This window comes from Dicentrarchus labrax, unplaced genomic scaffold (genome assembly GCF_905237075.1).
Source record: "Dicentrarchus labrax unplaced genomic scaffold, dlabrax2021, whole genome shotgun sequence".
Taxonomy (NCBI): Eukaryota; Metazoa; Chordata; class Actinopteri; family Moronidae; genus Dicentrarchus; species Dicentrarchus labrax.
The window spans coordinates 3744260-3758498 of NW_026136721.1; the positions used below are offsets into that span (position 1 = coordinate 3744260).

At 43.2% G+C, this 14239-nt stretch overlaps 1 protein-coding gene across 1 annotated transcript; it reads left to right on the forward strand.

Annotated features, from left to right (window-relative positions):
- The first annotated feature begins 1166 nt into the window (after nucleotides 1-1166).
- Nucleotides 1167-10890, forward strand: LOC127355490 (actin-related protein 2-B). Its single transcript, XM_051386431.1, has 9 exons — nucleotides 1167-1331; nucleotides 3463-3573; nucleotides 4194-4409; nucleotides 4494-4566; nucleotides 4949-5085; nucleotides 5192-5341; nucleotides 5425-5570; nucleotides 5727-5859; nucleotides 6749-10890. Exons 1-9 carry the CDS (start codon nucleotides 1284-1286, stop codon nucleotides 6917-6919), a joined length of 1185 nt encoding a protein of 394 aa, XP_051242391.1. The 5' UTR covers nucleotides 1167-1283; the 3' UTR covers nucleotides 6920-10890.
- The last annotated feature ends 3349 nt before the right edge of the window (nucleotides 10891-14239 follow it).

The window sequence follows — 14239 nt, forward strand, 5'->3', positions numbered from 1 at the left end:
ATGCAGGACGATGAGATATAGGCCTACTGTGTTGATGTTTTAACACCAAATCAAGATGACCTTGTGGATAGGATAGAGAGGCGGGAGGAAGTCATTTTAACTGGATTAAGATTTGATCACATGGGTCTAAACAAAACTGTAAAAATGGATCAAGAGTAGTGAACAGAGACTCGTCAGGTACTAGGACCAAGTGGAAAACGGCCGCTCAAGCTGAAGCCTGTTTCCCTTGGTTTAGACCCGCCCACAAGCTCCTGATTGGCTCTGCTGTGTCTTGTGTGATTGGCCGTCCCCGCTGTCACTCCATCTGGCTTGCACACTTTATTAATCTGCCTCTGTAAATGGGGCTTTTGTTCTGCCTGGGTCAGGTCAGCTAGAAGGATTGTAATATCAGAGGTTTCATTTACATTAACGTTTGAATCGGAAGGTAGAGAGCGGAGAGTGGGGACAGCTGGAGATAAAGGATGCACAGAAAGCCATAATAGAATTTATAGGATACAAGTTTATATGTCAGGATGTAGTGAAGTCAGGATAGTTGGGTGAGGTGAGGTTCTAGCTTTATATATTTGTTAGATAACAATGTAAAACCCATTTCTACATACCCCGGTATTGTAGGTGGCTTTGGAAGACCATAAAATAATTAATTAAATAGTGAAATAATTATGTGTTTTTTACACAAAATGAATCGGTATTTTAATGAATTAATGACACATTAAATAACACATAGATAGATAGATAGATAGACAGACTTTATTAATCCCCAAAGGGAAATTGGGTCGTCATAGCAGCCAGGTACATTAAAATACAATAAAATACAATAGAATAAAATACTTATATAGAAAAGATAAAAAAAGATAAATAGGTATGTAAGGTGCAAAGAGTTGTAGTTGCAAGATGGTGGTAATAGTATTGAAGACATGATGGTAGTGTTATTGTTAATAACAGTATATAATGATAATATTAATAATACTTATAATAATAATATGTATATATAATATGATATTATTATTATTTATGTATTTAATTCCAATTTTAATTAATTAATGACACATTCAAGTAATTGTTTAATGGTGTATTTATTATTTAATTTTGCCACCTTTAATCCTCCATAGCATGGCGGTTTGCATTTTCAAAGTAAACGAAAAGAAGAAGGGCGAAGAAAAGGCTTTTATTCTGAAGGGATCCCACCAGAAGCGTTAGGCGTGTTTCTTCCGGTAGCTCGGTTAGCTTGCCGTTAGCAGAGTGTGCGGGCAGGAGGAAGCTTCTGCGGGATTCAGGGAACCAACATGGACAGCCAAGGGAGGAAAGTGGTGGTCTGTGACAACGGAACCGGGGTGAGTTTCAGAACCGGCGGGGGTGACGAATCTGTCCTCGTGCCGCGCGCTCAGCCTTCACGCGCAAACGGAGAGAAACAGGAAGTAACGGGGAGCTAACAGGCTAACCGTTAGCTCGGTGTGGGTGGGTCAGGAATGTGTCTGCACGGTGGGGGGGCAGACAGACAGACAGACAGACAGACAGACAGACAGACAGACAGTCGGATCGATCTGTGCACCTTTTTATTTCTTTACAAATAAAATTAAAACAAATTAACACAGTTAAAGTGCAGTGACGGAGTGCGCATGCGTGAGGTGGCTTTTGGTTGCGGAAGTTGACACAGTTCTTACCATGTAAGGAAAGTTAATGCACACACACACACACTAACACACACACACACACACACACACTCACACACACACACTAACACACACACACTAACACACACACTAACACACACACACACACACACACACACTAACACACACACACACACACACACTAACACACACACACACACACACAACACACACACACACACTAACACAGACACACACACTAACACACACACACACACACTCACACACACACACACACACACTAACACACACACACTAACACTATCACAACACACACACACACACTAACACACACACACACACACACAAACATACACACACACACACACACACACACACACACTAACACACACACACACACACTAACACAACACACACACTAACACACACACACACACACACACACTCACACACACACACTAACACTATCACTAACACACACACACACAAACAACACACACACACACACACACACACACACACTAACACACACACACTAACACTATCACAACACACACACACACTAACACACACACACACACACACAAACATACACACACACACACACACACACACACACACACACACACACACACACACACACACTAACACACACACACACACTAACACACACACACACACACACTAACACTATCACTAACACACACACACACAAACAACACACACACACACACTAACACACACACACACACTAACACACACACATTAACACTATCACTAACACACACACACACACACACTCACACACACACACACACACAAACATACACACACACACACTCACACACACACTCACACACACACACTAACACTATCACTAACACACACACACACACACACACACACACACACACACACACAAACATACACACACACACACACTCACACACACTCACACACACACACTAACACTATCACTAACACACACACACACACACACACACACACACACACACAAACAACACACACACACACTCACACACACTAACACACACTAACACACACACTAACACACACACACACACACACACACTAACACACACACACACACACACAAACACACACACACACACTCACACACACTCACACACACACACTAACACTACTGAGGTTAGAGACCCAGCTGTTTGACTTACAGACATCATAAGCTCACAGATATCGGCATAAACACAGATCCACTGACCCAGTTTAACATTCTGCTCACACACACTTCTTGTTTAATAGTTTAATATATTGTATAATATATTTATAGTAAATATATTTATATAATATAAATAAATTAGTGTATGTGTGTGTGAGTATATGATATTGTGTATTTGTATGTATATATAAAGCTGCTGCTTCACTTCCTGCGTGTGCTCCACACCAACTGCATTCAGTATGAAGGAATAATCCTTTTGAATATGTTGAAATCGTTAATAAATCATAATTATTAAAGCTGTTCTGAAGGAGAAGGTTCAGTATATACAGTATATATCATCTTATATTGATCGATATATTAATATTATTAACCTGTTAAATAAAACATTGCACATGCACGTTGATTTTATTCTTTCTCTGCTGTTTATGAAGGTTTCTCTTTTACATGTGTAACACAGTTTATTTTATTAAACATCACATTTTATGTCTGTTTATAATCGTATTGTAACAAACGACTCAGTATAAGAGCTTAAATCCGTCTGGAAACCTTCAGGATTCAGCATTTACTCACTAATTCACACCTATACGATGTTTGTTCTGAATATTTTAATCTCTTTCAATCTCATCCTAGTTCGTCAAGTGCGGCTATGCAGGCTCCAACTTCCCCGAACACATTTTCCCGGCGCTGGTTGGCCGGCCAATCATCCGCTCCACGGCTAAAGTCGGCAACATTGAAATCAAGGTAATTTCACGGAGTCTGTTTTCGTTCACGATCCCGATTCGTTGGATGTGTCAGGACGACGTTGGGCTTTAGACGGCAGCATGTAAGTGATGAAATATGAGAGAGCAGCGAGGAGTTCGTTATCCGTCGGTGGCTCTGAGTTACATTAAGTAATCACTTGTTCTAATGTAATCCTGTAGAAAATGGAGCACTGTAGTTAGAAGGAGAAACGTGTTGATGTAAAGTAGATATCTGAGGGAATTTACCAGTTTAACTTCTAACAATTGTTCTAAGCAGCTTATAAAACACCATTAAAAAGACGAATGCCAGGAGTTTTACAATCATTTGTTTCCTGATGATTTGAACTGTGTAAATAACAACAGCAGACGACGATAACAAAGTGAAATGATAAAACTCTTAAACACTTAAATTATTATTATTTATTAGTCTGGAGATATTTAAGCAACTTTTATTAACGTTTAATTTGTTGCAGAAATAAAGTGAGGGATGTTCTTAAAGTCACTGTTAGAGCTGTGGAGGTATTATTAGTACTTTAGTGTCTGAGCTACAGAAACAGAGATTAAAGAAAAGTGCCAGTTAAAATCAGTTTGCTAAAACCGCTGACCTTTGACCTCTCGCAGGACCTGATGGTGGGGGACGAGGCCAGCGAGCTGCGCTCCATGTTGGAGGTGAACTACCCCATGGAGAACGGCATCGTCAGGAACTGGGACGACATGAAGCACCTGTGGGACTACACCTTCGGCCCCGAGAAACTCAACATCAACTCGCGCGACTGCAAGATCCTGCTGACCGAGCCGCCCATGAACCCCACCAAGAACAGGGAGAAGATTATAGAGGTGGTGTTTCAGTTCGTTAGGGATCCTAATTGATCATAAAACATTATAAAGTAGTGAAGTGATGCTCTGTGTTTCTCCTGCCAGGTGATGTTTGAAACGTACCAGTTCACAGGAGTTTATATCGCCATCCAGGCCGTCCTCACGCTCTACGCTCAAGGTACCGATACGCTGGAATAAAAATAGATCTTTCTTTTTGGACGTTTGAGTCCTCGCCACCGTCCGCTCAGCTCTGATACTCTGATACATGTGCTGACTGACAGTGTTGGAAACTGTGGAGTCGCAGCGCGCTCTGCTGGACAAACCAAGTGATGACACCATTTCTAAATACCACAAAGTCAGGCTGTCCCCGAGTACAGATTCTCTTATTCCTTGAACGTTTCTGATATTAATTTAATTTAATTTAAATACATGGAGACATAGACACAGCCTGTTAAACGCTAACAGTAAATGTGTCAGAACAGAATAAAGAACTTCCTGTCGCTGTTAAACCTCTGACTTAAAGGTACGAGAGCTGACTGATGCACATTGTTTTGTTTTAGGTTTGCTGACCGGCGTGGTGGTCGACTCTGGTGATGGCGTCACTCACATCTGTCCGGTGTACGAGGGCTTCTCGCTGCCCCACCTGACCCGACGCCTTGACATTGCGGGGAGGGACATAACACGCTACCTCATCAAGGTACCGGCTGCACCGCTCAGTTAAGAACTATAAAGAGGAAAGGTAATGTATTGTGCCTGTAGTCTATAACACCGATAACCACCGTCCTCCCTGTGCTGACCGCCAGCTGCTGCTGCTGCGAGGATACGCCTTCAACCATTCGGCTGACTTTGAGACGGTGCGGATGATGAAGGAGAAGCTGTGCTACGTCGGTTATAACATCGAACAGGAGCAGAAGCTGGCGCTGGAGACCACCGTGCTGGTGGAGTCGTACACGGTGAGTCAGGATCATGTTTTATGAAGCGTGCTGTAATCAGAGAGTTGAACAGCGTTAAGACGTCGTTGCATTTCTGTCCGCAGCTCCCCGACGGCAGGGTGATCAAGGTGGGAGGTGAGAGGTTCGAAGCCCCCGAGGCGCTGTTTCAGCCTCACCTCATCAACGTGGAGGGCGTGGGTGTGGCCGAGCTGCTCTTCAACACCATCCAGGCCGCAGATATCGACACCAGGTGAGCTCTCGGGAACGCCTCCTCTCTGATTCACGTATTTTCCTGCCTGGTGTGTGTTCAGATTTCTCAAACAAATCAACTATAACGAACACACCAAATCCCTCGATGTGGAACACATTTACGCTTTCTAAAGAAATCGGTCGTACTTTTTGTCAGGTCTGAGTTCTACAAGCACATCGTCCTCTCCGGAGGCTCCACCATGTATCCCGGCCTGCCGTCCCGCCTGGAGCGCGAACTGAAGCAGCTGTACCTGGAGCGAGTGCTGAAGGGAGACGTCGACAAACTATCGGTGAGTAAAACAAATAACAGCAACATCAAGTGTCCCCTCTGATCATTTCACTTCATGACAAACCCTGTTATTAGGATTTATTGCTAATAATAGACTCGACTGACGAAATGCAGCTCGAAGTCCTCTCCACTGCCGAACCAAAATCCAGTGGAAGAATCTTATTGGAACCAGGAACCAGAGCAAACACCTGGAGATTTAAACTCTAGTTTTCCAGTCATGCAAAACACCTGGAAATGTATTAAAATGACCAAATATCCTGGAAATAATCAATGTTGTCGAGCTAACACAGAGTGCTGTCCTGTATTATCAAGAAAAACTCCTGGAAAAGGATTTCTTAAACGGAGTAGGAGCCCTGTAACTTCCCTGCAGCACTCTTGAACTCTTGATCTTGATTGTTAGCTCATGTGCACTTGATAAATGTGCAGCTCTGAGTTGTACATATAATGATAAGTGTGCTCCACACGTTTCCATCCTCGATTTTCATCTTATTTCAATGTCATTGGGTTAATCAGTGACAGATGTTAGTGGATTATACAATATATCACTGCGTCTTCCCCAGAGCTTTCTTCTGCAGTACCTATATTTGCCACAAGGGGGTAGTGAAGCCACAGTCTTGCCCTCCACAGCTCAGAAACGTCTCTCTTTGTTGGTCCCGTGATGACAAGGTGAAATATAACCTCTCATTGTTCCTACGTCTCTCCCTGAGAGGAAGCACGCTCTGCTGCTCCTGCAGCCGCTCGGGGAAATCCTCCAACCTGTAATTAAAAGACAATCTTCTCCAGTCTATTTCAGGGACCTCACAGGGCGGCGGGGGTTTCAACACGTTATTATCTCTTCCTTTTCTCTGTTAACACTCTCTGCTCTTCTCTCCACCTCTTCTCCACCGCAGAAATTCAAGATCAGGATAGAGGACCCCCCTCGGCGTAAACACATGGTGTTCCTGGGCGGCGCCGTGCTGGCCGACATCATGAAGGACAAGGACAACTTCTGGCTGACGCGGGAGGAGTACCAGGAGAAAGGGATGCGAGTGCTGGAGAAGCTCGGAGTCACCGTCAGATAAAACACAAACAAACACTTCCCACTCCCCCACACACACACCCACCCACCGTCCCTCCATCTACCCCCCCCCATCAACTGATATCCATGCATCGCTTATCTTGATGTGTCTGGATGGTCACACTGTGTCTTCGATTCACGCTCGTTTTGAAAAGAGGGACGGATGGAAGGAGGGAGGAAGGATGTGGAGTTGTGGGAAGTTGTTTAATATTTGCCCAACGACACAAAAAAAATACTGAGAATTAGGTTTTTGAGATGTAGTGCCATAAAGTGCTTCAGCGCCGTTCAAAGGAACAGTAACACTTGAGGAAAATATGCTTATGTGCTTTCTTGGTGAGACTTAGATGATAAGAGTGATGCCACTCTTATATCTGCCATTCAATATGAAGCTGGAGCCAGGAGACGGTCAGCGTAGCTTAGCATAAAGACGAGTATGAAGCTTCATGTTTTAGGGAGCGGGTTTCTGTGCTGGACCGTTTCGACTCGTCGTCGCCGCGAGCGAGGATTTCTAAACGTTGTCCTTTTACTGTTCAGCCGCCGTAACGTAGATGACGGGAGAGAAGAGATGATAAAAATGTTCCCAGAATTCCCAGAGAACCGGTTTGTCCAATATGCCTCCGAGCTTATTGATTAAACTTTTATCATTGTCGGCATGTTTTCCTGACAGTTGCACTTTGCATGAAAAGAAGTTAAACTCACAACATGAAGGACGAAGAAATGGTCCAAAAACTCAAAGCTGTTTCTCCGCTGTATTCAGACTTTAGAGGTTATAAAACAGTTGAGTTGATCAGGAATCAATAAATAAATAAATGTGCAGCCTGCAGACACGACTCAGGGCTAAGACAGTGCTTCACCTCCTCTGCCTGTTTTTTTTTTTTTGGGGGGTAAATCATGTTTATGAAGTCCGGTTAACAATGTTGAGGTTCACGTAGCAACATCTGTTTGTTATTTATCCATTAATTAATGTAGTTATATGATGATTGTTATGAAATGTGCAATAACCGATTTCTATAACTATCTCGATGAAGTCCTAATAATCACAGAACGGTGCTGGATGGGTACAGGTGGGTTTATGTTACCTTTGGGCAGAGCTAGGCTAGCTGTTTCCCTCTGTTTCCAGTCTCTAAGCTAAGCTAACTTTTTGATGGTGAAGCTGGTACCACACGCCTACCTGTGCAGTAAATATCAGCCGGTTAGCTTAGCTTAGAGACTAAACTTGATTATCTCGGAAGCAGAAATAAGCATATTTCCCAAAATACCGACCTATTCCTTTAAAGATTAAATCATTAAATCGATGGCGTTAAAAAAAGTTCAAACTCATCAGTTAACTTTGATAAAGTGGAGATATTCTAAGAGCCCGAATGAGTGATTAATTATTATTATTACTATTATTATTATTGTTATTGTTATTAATGATGCATTTGAGTTCCTTTCCAAAAACGAGACCTTGAAAACCGCCATGTGAAAAATGTGTCACCTAATCTGTCGAAACAGATGCTGGCATTAAAACGAATGCTCAGTGTGGAGCGCTGCAGAGATATCTGAGCGAATAGATCCTCACAGACTGCGTCTTTTAAAATACTGATTGTCAGATAACATCCTCCCCCTCCCCATCCCCTCGCTGTCCCTGTCAGGACGCCATTTTTAACTCCTCGTTTGTCTTAATTTGCGTCTTGGTTGGGACGTTTGCTTGCTTCGTGAGCAGTTTGCATCCTCCGCGAGAGAGTGAATATGAAGATGTGAGATGAACACATGGGGAAGGTTTGATTTGTGGTGGGGAGGTTTTTGGAAGCAGGCCAGTTGGAGCTTTTAACAGGGTTTGATTTTGGGCGTCTCTGTATCCAGTTTATCACCAACCAATCTCAGATCACACGGGACTGTTTCCATTCCTCAACGAAGCATCAAGTCATTCCTTAGTCTCGACCCAGGATTGTCTTATCAGCGTCCTGGATCGCCGCCTCCACAAGGTCGGACATTTCAGTCACTGAGCAGCTCTTAAAGTTTGCTTCAGGAAGAGTAAATTAAAAGTATGAACTGGGCTGCGTGGTAGCCGTCGTTTTATTGACGTTAGGGAGGTTGTAAAGTAGAGCTGATCAGATACTGATGCCAGTAGCAGTAATTCCTCCCATACGGCCTAAAATGTGGGCAAAAATGGGATTCAACTCTTTTCAGCTTCTGATGGAGGACAAGTCTTTACCAAGATTGCTCTACAGGCGTCAAATGTTTGGTAAAAACTTTACCATTCATGTAGTATTAGTTCTTTTCCTGACAGGTTTTATCTACTTACAGCTCAGTGACTGAAATGGATTCAGGGCTGTGATAATATGTGCTGGATCATCACTTCTCTTGTGACATTCATGCACCGTGCTTTCAATTCCACTGAGGCTCCATCAGCTTCTCCTTTATTTTATATATTTCTGACACTTTTGCTTCTTTTTATGTTCCTGAACGTCGATGTGCTTTTTGTTTCAGAGTCCGGGCTTCTGCCTTTGGCTCTGAGGGACTGTTAATCTTCTGATTGTACAGCTGTTTGCTGACCTGTATCATTCAATGAGGGGTCACTGTCGTCACAGTAACAGCCGTCATTTTAAAGTCTGGGGAACAAACTGATTGGCTGGTCCTGGGTCAGATGTTTAGGGCCAAAATGAAACATATCCTGGTTTAAAGGGTTAATTTGGGTTTGTTTGAAGCAGGGTTGGATGAGGAACTGATCATGGAAGCTAATCGGTGTACTTCTGTGGACGGAGGCAGCAACAAAGTGTAGTTTAGTCACCAAAGACGTTATAGCCTTATATCGCTCCACCAGACTCCATTGATATAAACAGGGATTTTAGCTCACCGCTGCCTCGATCAGTTTGTGTTATCGTGCGACTTTATTACGTCAGTTTGGATCCGAACTAACGTTAACTGTCCGCGGTGGACCTGCAACTCCCGAGTCCTGCCGCAGAGTTACTGTGGTTTTGTATGTTTCATTAGTTTTTATTCCTATTTTGCTTTTAAATTTTTGTTCTAAATTCAGTTCAGTTTAGTTTCTATTGTTTAATAGTTTTTTTTATTAGTTTCAGTGTATCTAAATTATTTTATTTTAGTTGGTTTTGTAAGTGCACAATATCATTTTTATTTTATTTTAGTTAAGTAAAAAGATTTTCCAGGACTAGTTTTAGTTATAAGGACCTTGGTTCTAAGGTAAAATGACTGTTTTTGTCAATGGAGTCTGGTGGCGTTGAAGAGAACGTGGATGAAGGCTGCTTTTCCAAAACTGTGCCGACCTCCGTCTACTGCAGCCAATACACCGACTGATGGATAAACACCTCATTCAAACCCCACTTCAAATAACCCGAACTAACCCCGTGAGAGGAAACCCAACGATAGGAAATAATTCCATGTCTGGATCCAGAAGGGGAGAAGGAGGTTGTGGATGGAAGAGTCCAACTGTTGGGACCAGAAATGATCTCAGTGGTTGAGGCCGAGTGGAGTATTTTTATTGACCCCACATGAATAATTACTGAGACTTCTGCTGATGAAGAGTCGGCTCCATTTCCATTCCACTGATTGTGAATCTTACGGTTTTCTATCTCCTCGTGGCCACTCTTCTTCCTCCTCCTCCTCCTCCTCCTCCTCCTCGGTCTTGGCTGTACTGAAGATGAATTTGTGGGTTTGGGGTTATGGGAGAGGGTGATTTGTGTGGGTTACTGAAATATTATTTGTAATATTAATAAGAATCTGGTGGCAGGAAATGGAGACCACGTAAAAGCTGGTATTTGTGGTTTTCCGTCGCGGTTCTTATGTGTATATTGGAGGCACTTTGGCTCACACATATAAATATAAATGTATAATTTCCTCCTGACAACACGGTCATCAAGTGCCAAGCACAGTTATTCTTGCTGGATATTATTTTTGGTCGTCCTTTTTATGTTTTGTTTATAGCATAACTGCCAAACCGCTGATTTAAATAAAGCAAAGTGATTTATAGACGCCTGGTGTTTGCCGTGTCTTCTTGTCTTAAATAGACGCTCGTCCTCTTGCTGAGGACAGCAAAACGGGATTAAAGGGAAGGTTTAGGAAGAAGCAGTCCATCTGTTTCCGTGTGGTTTTAAAGATTTCCGGAGCTGACAAAGGACACTGAGTGAATCATGCGGACGGACGGGGGGTGTTGCTGCTTTAGAGGGTCGCTGTTGCTCAACCGAACTCCAGACGCTGGCTGCTTTTAATATGAGACAGTTGCCGTGGCGCTAGCTGAGGAATTCTCACACACTGTGGTCTCCATGGTAACGGGATTCACAACACCACCGGCCCACCTGGATGCCATCACGGCGCCTCCACGTGTTCGGGAAGAAGACGCCCTCACTTTTCTGAGTTGATCATTTTAAAAGTTCGCCGATATTCTTTATTCTTTTTATTGTGTCCACTAACGGAGTCCGATACGTCGTCTTCCTGTTCTATAGAGCACATTAAAAACACATCAGTGAGAGACACTCCTGTTCCTTCCTTCATTACCACAAACACACACTGTAGTTTACCTCCGTACCTCTGTGGCTGTAAAATGAAGAAACAAAAGCTGCAGTTCCTCTAACGACCACCAGAGGCTGGCTCCAGCAGTGAGTCTCCATAAGGCTCCATATTAAACATGTTACAGCCTTTTGGTCTCTAGAGCTAATTTCCCCGTTCTGTAACTGTACAACTCTTGTTACAACAGCTGTTTGAATTATATTAAGTAAGTTAGTGACAGTTGGGCCGTCACAGGCGGCTGTTTTCAGTAACCAGGCTTCATTCAGCTCCGCCTCTTTGACCACTGCTGTATCGGCCGGGAGCCGGTGGAGTCAGGACTGGTGGCGACGGCCAGAGTCGACCACACTGAGCTTCACAGCGGCTCTTCGCGGACCTATCGGGGACGTCACGGAGACTACGTCCATTTTAATTTGTATTATTTTGACCTACAAACCTCTCAAATCTTAACAAAGACCGAATGTGATTATACACTAATGAAAACGTAGCTATGAATATTATATTTACTGCCACTAGATCCTCTGACATAAACTGTCCATCAGCGCTCTTTTATCCGTGTTGAGATTCATTCTTCTCGAGCAGCAGTGGTCAAAACAATCCCATCGGCCAGTATTCACAGATGAACATCCTGTGATATGATCCACAGTAGCTACTGAATGGACCTTGTGCTGCGTCATCATCTTCTCATCACTCCGGGCGGGGGGGAGCAAAGCGCATTTCCCCCCCAAAAGTTTGAACTACTCCTTTAAAAAGGGGTTTTCTGCTTGTTCCACCACATGTTGAAGAGATCTTCTGCAATTCAGATGCACTGGAGAAAAACAATAAAAACAATCACCATAAACAAGGCTTGACCCCCCCGACTCCCCCGCAAGTGTGTGTGTGTGTGTGTGTGTGTGTGTGTGTGTGGGGCGTGTGTGTAAGCCCCCCCCAGCAGAGCAGAGTGTGAGGAATCCAGCGGGCCGGGACGCTCGTCTGGGCCTGATTTACCGAGGCCCCAGTGAGTCTGCCTGCCTCGCTTTGTTTACTCGGATGAAATCTGAAACAAATGTGAGTGCGATAGACCACCAGCCCCGCCAACACCCCCCCTCCCATCCCATCCCCTCCCATCCCATCCTGCTCTCACACAGACACCAGTGTGTGTGTTTGTGTGTGTTTGTTTTCCCAACTCGAGTGCTCGGTCCAGGTGAACTGAAAGATGTCATTTTTAACCCTTTAAGATCGCATCCTCAGTTATATTGTTCCCATATTTAACAATGTGTGACAAAAACATTCTCAAAAACTCTATTTCTTTGTATTTTTTTAATATCGAAATCCAATAATGTTGTCTTCCTGTAAAACAAAATGTGAGACAGAGACAGACGCACAACCAGCAGGGCTAATAACACTGCGCCTCCTCCTTTCAAATGCATTCAAACTAAAGTACCAAGCCTGTTTTTGAAACGTAAGGAGAAGAAAGTGCAAATATTTGTGCAAAATGTAGGCGGTAAAAAAGCTCCGATGAAGCCGCCGCACCGCCCCATGAAGGCAAACCACCGTAACTTTGATTTTGTTTCACAACTAAGTTGTTAAATGTTTTATTGTAAAATATATATTCAGTCTCACTCTGTCTGAGAAAGATAAGCTCTTCCAATGGCCACAAGTCATCATTTATGTAACTCTATACATAAAACAACAATTTTAACATTTAATAACTGAGATTTTATTGATAAATATTTATTTATAAGAGAAGGATCTAATTCTAAAAACAGGTTTACATCAATTATACAATTAAAACAAATATGTTAAGTCATCTTGATAGGTTAGACGTGCTGGACTTTGTTCTTAATTACTCGTCTATTTCAACTCTTTATACATGAATCAATAAGAAATACAGATTTAATGTCATCAAACATCAAATTCAGACTGTCTCTGCACTACCTTTATATGCAGTTTGGGGGGGTCATAGGTCAAATAATTGGTCTTAATTTTAAAGCCATGAAAATGACTTAAAGAGTACATATTTAAGCACATAACTTCTGTTCTATCAGTAACGAACTGGACAGTTTCAGTGTTAGTGTAGTTACTGCGGTTAGCCTCTGGAGGGCAGAATACCTTCTCAGCACCAAGCAGCCGACGGACAGTGCGACTACCTGAAGAGAAAAGTGAGTGAATAATATCTCCGTCGACTGCACGCGTAACTGGCTGCAAACTTCAGCTGTTTGTTTTTGGGGGTTTTTGTCCCCCTAGTGGTCAAAACTTCATAATGCAGCTTTAAAGTTTTGTGCTTTTTCCAACCTGCGTCAGACGACAGATCCAGATCATCGAAAGATAGCGTGAGGACCTCACTCTCGTTTTGGCACCAACTGTTTGTTTGTGACTCGGATATTTAGAGCACAAACAAACAGGGAGCTGCAGCAGACAATTGCACCATCGCTCCCCGCCCAACACACACACACACACACACACACCCACGCACATACAGGACCTCCGTTTGTCCACAGGCATTGTGGGAAACGGCCTCTCCCTTCGCCTGTCTGTCCCTCTCTCTTTCTGTTGTTAAATAACATCCTGAGTCGTGTCTCAGCTCTCTGTAAACTGAGCACTGAAGTGGTCCCGCTGCCTCCGGGCTCGCGGGGGGCCCGGTCCCGCTGCCCGGGACAGGAGCTCAGAGAGAAACCTGTGTGGAAATTTCTACCATTAAATGTGAGCATCAGGCCAGAGAAAGATCACTGACTGTATTTTTGTGCTTTATACATTTATATTTTACTTGAACATTATTTTAATATCTTTTAATGCACCATTTAAAACTTTTAAAGAATAACTTTTTTCATTTGTAATT

Bases quoted from the DNA above. Each gene is read 5' to 3' on its own strand.
- LOC127355490 (XM_051386431.1), top strand. From the start codon at position 1,284: ATGGACAGCCAAGGGAGGAAAGTGGTGGTCTGTGACAACGGAACCGGG. The intron at 3,574-4,193 runs GTAATTTCACGG...GACCTCTCGCAG, and splicing joins TCGGCAACATTGAAATCAAG to GACCTGATGGTGGGGGACGA. The intron at 4,410-4,493 runs GTGGTGTTTCAG...TTCTCCTGCCAG, and splicing joins ACAGGGAGAAGATTATAGAG to GTGATGTTTGAAACGTACCA.